This window comes from Sinocyclocheilus rhinocerous, unplaced genomic scaffold (assembly GCF_001515625.1).
Source record: "Sinocyclocheilus rhinocerous isolate Xijiao unplaced genomic scaffold, SAMN03320098_v1.1 scaffold1049, whole genome shotgun sequence".
Taxonomy (NCBI): domain Eukaryota; kingdom Metazoa; phylum Chordata; class Actinopteri; order Cypriniformes; family Cyprinidae; genus Sinocyclocheilus; species Sinocyclocheilus rhinocerous.
The window spans coordinates 973,777-980,095 of NW_015652136.1; the positions used below are offsets into that span (position 1 = coordinate 973,777).

Below are 6,319 nucleotides of genomic sequence, written 5' to 3' on the forward strand. Positions count from 1 at the left end.
TGAGTGAGCGTGTGAGCATGTGAGAGAGAGTGAGTGTGTGTGTGTGTGAGTGTGTGTGTGATCACTGCTGTGTGTTTCTGCTGACACCTGTCGCTAGGGTTGTGCTGATAGACGATAGTATCGTGTATCGACGATAGTCAGCGATATTGCCTGTGGCTGATGCCTTTGACGGTAGCAAGACGATTATTATTATTATTATTATCAGGCTACTAATACTCTCTAATTAATATTAGGGCTTATTTGTTGCATTGTATTTCTTTTTCCGTGTTTTACAGTATTGCGCGTTATAACCAATCACACACAATTATGCTGAGTTTATGAATGCATTGGCCAATCAGAGGCGTTCAGATGACTCACCGCTGAAACAGTTTATTGTTCAGCGCGCGCTGACTTAATTCTGACTCGCGAATTCTCTCATCATAAACAACAAAGTGCAGAAGTACGTGCGATGTAGGCTATGTAAGTATAAGAGATTTATTCATCATACAGTGTAGATTCACTGAGTTTAACGGGAGTGTTTTTAAAGTGCATGTACTCGCGCTAGACTGAGTGATGATGTTCTTTGGTAATGTAATGTTCTTTGTTTGTTTTCAGTAGCTGCTTTTTGAATAACTGACGAAATGTAAGCATTATAATTAGTAACTTACGATGTTTCTAATAATTGTTTTTCATGTTAAATACAAATTCAGTCATATTAAAAACATTAGGCTGCTTTTAGCCTTACGCTGGAGTTGGTTCACTTTCCGGCAATGAAACTAGGTAAATAAATAATTAAATAAATTAGCACGATAATATCGTGTATCGGCGATTTCACAGGCTGACGATAGGACGATATGAAAATTGAGCATATCGCCCAACACTACCAGTCGCTGATTCTCCGTCTGTTTGCAGGGGTTCGCGCTGAAACTCAAGTGTGCCAAGAAGCATGAACCTGCACCAGGTGCTCACAGGAGCCGTCAACCCCGGAGACAACTGCTTCTCTGTGGGCCGCGTCAACAACCAGCCCTTCACGGTAAACCTGAGCGATACGGCACAACATAGCAGAACATTTGACCAATGCAAGATTTCTATTTTGATTTTTTTAATGATTAACTAGTCCGTTTAAAAACTGCTGATTGAAGTAACGTTCTCTGTATGAACCATCTGGTTAAAGAAAGTTCTGTTCACATGAAGTTCAACATGCTGTACATGCAAAACAAATTCAGTTGCTAAATATCTTTGCAGAAAAGATGCATGAAATATGAAGGCAAATATTGTCTGATGTGTTCAGAAATAATGTCAAATAAAAATGCTAAATATGTTCTCTTCCTGACTGTCAGTGTAACAGCAGCAGCAGCGATTATTAACAGTAAATGAAAACATTTAAAAATGTGATTCCTCGATTTAAAAAAAAATAAAAATAGCAAAACATTACATTCGGATTAATTGATAAAATCAGAAAAATTGCCCAGATGCTCACTGTGGTCATCAGTATCAGATTAACTGTGCAATAATTTGCAGACGTTTGCAGATCCAGGTTCATAAATCTAGTTTGAGTTTGTTGTCGTATTAGAATTAAAGTTTTTTTCCAGATGGAGTTTTGGATTTCTCTTTTTATAACTCCATAAATCAGAAAATACTGTCAACAGACATAAATCAAACACATTTTCACCACGTTTTTATGAGTGAAATGTTGTAGAAATCAATGTGAATGAAATATGAACAAACCTACAGAATATAGAGAGGAGTAAAACTGTGAAGAGAAAAACTCTTTAAAGATTGAAATCTTCAGACGCAAATAGATGTGCAATAAACTAAACACTTAAATGTGTGTTTTGCATGTTTTCGATCCACTCAAACATGAAATGAAAATATATATTATCTTGCACTCCCTGCTCCACATTATAGATGATATGTAGAACTCACTGTGATTATCAGTATCAGACTGTGTGTGTGTTTGTGCTGCTGATCTTGTTTTGTCCGTGTGTCCGGGGCTCGTGGGACAGGCCTACGCCTCTGGCTGTGACATCGTCATTCTGGGGAGTGACTTTGAAAGGATCCAGATCATCCCAGGAACCAAACACGGGAACATCCAGGTGGGCTGCGTGGACTGTTCACTGCAGGGCGGACAGGTGAGACACACACACACACACTCACACACACTCTTACACACACACGCATCTAGTGTCACATTCCTGTAGCGCAGACATTAGAGCAACACCATAACAGCAAGACCAAGGTCCTGGGTTTGCTTCTCACGGACTAATTTGGCAAAATTTGGATGAATACATCAAAAGTAGTCCTGTGCACTTAAGAAAAATGCACTTAAGTAAGTTTCTGTGAAAATGAAAGCACAAAATACTGCTATTTAAATGTGACGTCTGTGTGTTAATTAGTAGTGTGTTTCTATTTTGTTGTTTACCAAAAAAATCTTGGTTAAATTATGAAGAATGGTTAAATCTTCATTTGAACACATTTTCAAAGATTAATTCAGTTTTATAATGTTTTATGCCTTAATTAGATTACCACCATTTTTGATAATACATTTGTACTAAATAAAAAAAATAAAATAGATAGCACAAAATAAATAAATAAATACATTTGTACAGCACTTAAACAGATTAGAGTAAAATTTGGGAATATAATAAATAATGTGAATTTCATAGGGCCCTAAAAATAAAATTTTTGTTAAACATTTAAAAAATGGTTGTTAAATTGTATACATTTATTTATTTCAATTAATTATTCATTTCAATTCAACTAATAAACTAATAAAACAGAATTCAGAAACATGTAAATGAAAAACATGAAATTTAGAAAAAAATTAAATAGGATTTGGGGAAAAAAATTAAATGGATTTCATAAGTCCCTAAAAATTACATTTTTGTTAAACTTTTAATACATTTTTGTTAAATTGAATATATTCCAGTTAATTAGAAATGCTTTTTTATTACTAAAACCATACTTTAACCATTACATTTTCCAGAAATTTCCAGGTATCCAGAAAAGTAAACATATTTCGTAAGGCTGTATAAATATTATTTATCATTAGGGTGTGAAGTGTGTTCTCAGATACGCTGAGCGTCTTGCTCTGGCTAATTATGTTGATCTTGAATGAGTAATGAATACTGAACAGCCAACATATGTGAACTCTTTTGAGCTTGTCACAGGCACAACTGGCTTCTTAATTTAAACAATGTGCATTTTATGAATTGAACTAAAGCCCTGCATCATCCATAAGAGTTTCCTGGCCTGTTGCTGGACCTGAAGAGTTTTGAAATGCTCTCTCGCGTGCCCTTAATTACACACACTCACTCACTCACTCACTCACTCACTCACTCACTCACTCTCACACACACACACACACTCTCTCTCTCTCTCACACACACACACACTCACACACACACACACACACACTCACTCACTCACTCACACTCACTCACTCACTCACTCTCACACACACACACACACTCTCTCTCTCTCTCACACACACACACACTCACACACACACACACACACACTCACTCACTCTCTCACACACAGTCTCACACACAGTCTCACACACACACACACACACACACACACTCTCTCACACACACGCTCTCGCTTGCCCTTAATTAAAACCATCCACCCATAGTGTGCTCACGTTACCAGCTCATTGTGCGAGCGTGGGAACCTTTCTGAAAAAAAGCGTTTGAAGTGATCTGGGAAAGTTTTTAGGATTCAGCAAGAGCATCCGAACAGGATTATTACTGTGCAGACTCTCTAAATCTGCTCTGTTTTCAGATCGCAGCGTCGTACGGAAACATTATTTGTGTGTTTGAGCCGGTGGAGGTCAGTCCACAAGGAAAAGCACAAAAAGTGAGTTTTATTCTGGAATAAATGCACTCTATTAAAGCAGTCATGAATAGGGTTGGGAATCGAAAATCAATTCCAATTCCAGAATCGGATACTTGTTGTAAAATTAAAATTTCAATCCCACCTATCAATTCCTGTGTGTGCATCTTTTTTTAGGTGGTGAAAAGTGGCTGTTTTTGAATCATTCATTCAAGAGATTCATTCAAAAACACTGATTCATCCAGTAATAAAACAAGTAAATCATTGAATCATTCCATTCATAAATTCCATGAGATTTTGTTTAGTTGTCTAATATTTTTCTTCAGAATTGTGAGAGATTTACAACCTTCTTTAAACCCCTTAACTGTCACCGACCCGTATACGGGACGCCTAAGTTTACTTCACTATATTACAATTAAATCCTAATGTAATCATGACAAACTATATATCATTGGAAAGGTCTAAGACTCCTAAATAGATATTTTACCTTTTTTTTTGTTACAAATTATGTAGGAATTATGTAGTTACAAATTATGACAAGAGTGCACCAAGAGTCTATGACAAATCTACATCATAACAGGAGTTCTGACCTTTGTCACAAAAAGTCTTTATTTCATTGCATTTTTCCCTATCACGTGTTTTAGTAATCATCATAAGTTATATACCATTGAAAGCTTAAAATCTCAAAATTCATCCTGTGAAAACCATTTTGAAATCGGACATTGTACTTCAAAATCCTTTAGCGGTCTCCTCCCCCTGACCGGGGGTGTGTATTCTGGTCTTTTAGAATTAAAACTTTTTATAATCTTGACAACAATACATATTGTTGGAAAGGTCTGAGTCTCAAGATTACATATTTGGTGGTCATTTTGGGATAGATGTAATATTGAGAGAGAAATTTATAGATTTGACAGCAATGCATCAAAAAAGAATTCAACGTAGTTTGGGTGGCGCCCGGTGGCTTTTTTTGGTATAACACCTAAACAAAATTGCATATGAACCTCAATTTTTTTATATTGACTTCAAATTTGGAACACAACTTATGTAGACACGTGGCTTTAATTTTATAGCAATTTTGTATTTTTAACTGTTTAAAAATATATTTATTTTAAATAAACTTTTTTATTACTTTAATACTTTTTAAACTTTAATACTTTAATTTTATTAAATGATTTCACTTCTGTAATAATCTGCTAATTGTCTTCTTTAGAAAGAGACCAACCTCAGGTCTGTATTCAAAAGCGTTCATGAATTATAATAATTTAAGTTTGGATAGTGCACTTTCTCGTGAATTTTCAAAAATGGGGATGACAGTTAAGGGGTTAAAAAAAGTCTCAGTTTATCCAGAATCATGCCACTCTATATTACACACAAACAGCTCTTAATCGAGTCCGGTTTTTATTTATGGTATTATTCAGCAGCAATTAAATGTTTTGCAAAAAGAGACACAGAATAAATATGTTTGATATCTAAATGTTTGACTTTTATTGGAATCCAAACTGGGAATTGATAAGAATTGGAATCGATAAGCAGAATCGGAATTGATACAATTCAAACGATACCCAACCCTAGTCATGAAATGCAAAGTCATGGGTTCGATTCCCAGCGAATGCATGAACCGAAGGCATGTATTCCTTGAATGCAATGCATAAAAGCGTCTGTCAGATGCATGCATGTGAATGATTTGCTGTGTGTGTTTGTGCTCAGCAGAAGCGGAGCTATCATTGGCAGAAGAGCGGGCAGTTCGTCCTGCAGTCGGTCGCACAGATTCTGACGTGGCACCCCACAGGTACGTGAGATCAGCGTGTGCTTGTCCTGTGTGCGACGGGCCGCTGACCTCTCTCTCTGACGCTGTGCGCAGGCTCGTGTCTGCTGACGGGCTCGTCGTGTCTGCAGCTGTGGTGTGACGCTCAGTCCAGCGCAGAGACCGAACCCGCTGCTCCTCAGCGCTCCTGGAGAAGCGTTTGGCAGTGCAAGTCAGTGTTCGTCCATCACATCACATCTCTGAATACACGTCAGGCAGCTCCAGTGTTTTATGCCTTAAATAGATTACCACCATTTTTGATGATAAAGTTGTATTAAATCATAAATCCAGAAAATAAAGCAATAAGCCCCAAGAAGCCGTGGTTTACAGTGAGTTTATAACAGCTAAGGGGTGTTGTTAGGCACGACGCGAAGCTGTTGTAAATTCACTGTAAACCACGGCTTCACGGGGATTATTGCTTTTATAAAACGGTTATTCCACATTGTTTTTACAGAATATTTATAGTTAATAATAGTCTAACGTTACTTGTGTTATACCTTCAGTCATTTTGAATTACCTTGACTTTTGAGATTTTTTTAAAGCATCTTCCTTGTATTATTTCTGAACATATAATATAAGACAAGATTGTACAAGATGTAGTTGTAGTTCATGCATCTTTTCTGCAAAGATATTTAACAAGTGATTTGTTTAACATTTACATCATGTTGACAACTTCATGTGTGGTGCACTTGGAATAGA

General features: G+C 36.6%; 1 protein-coding gene across 1 annotated transcript in view; it reads left to right on the forward strand.

Moving 5' to 3' along the window:
• LOC107713550 (dmX-like protein 1) overlaps positions 1-6,319 on the forward strand; it is a 66,717-nt gene that overhangs the window by 3,696 nt on the left and 56,702 nt on the right. Inside the window, exons 2-6 of the mRNA XM_016519099.1 lie at positions 892-1,012; positions 1,986-2,111; positions 3,766-3,840; positions 5,524-5,605; positions 5,678-5,792. Coding sequence (XP_016374585.1) covers positions 926-1,012; positions 1,986-2,111; positions 3,766-3,840; positions 5,524-5,605; positions 5,678-5,792 — 485 coding nt within the window. The 5' untranslated portion in view covers positions 892-925. The remainder of the gene's footprint in view (positions 1-891; positions 1,013-1,985; positions 2,112-3,765; positions 3,841-5,523; positions 5,606-5,677; positions 5,793-6,319) is intronic.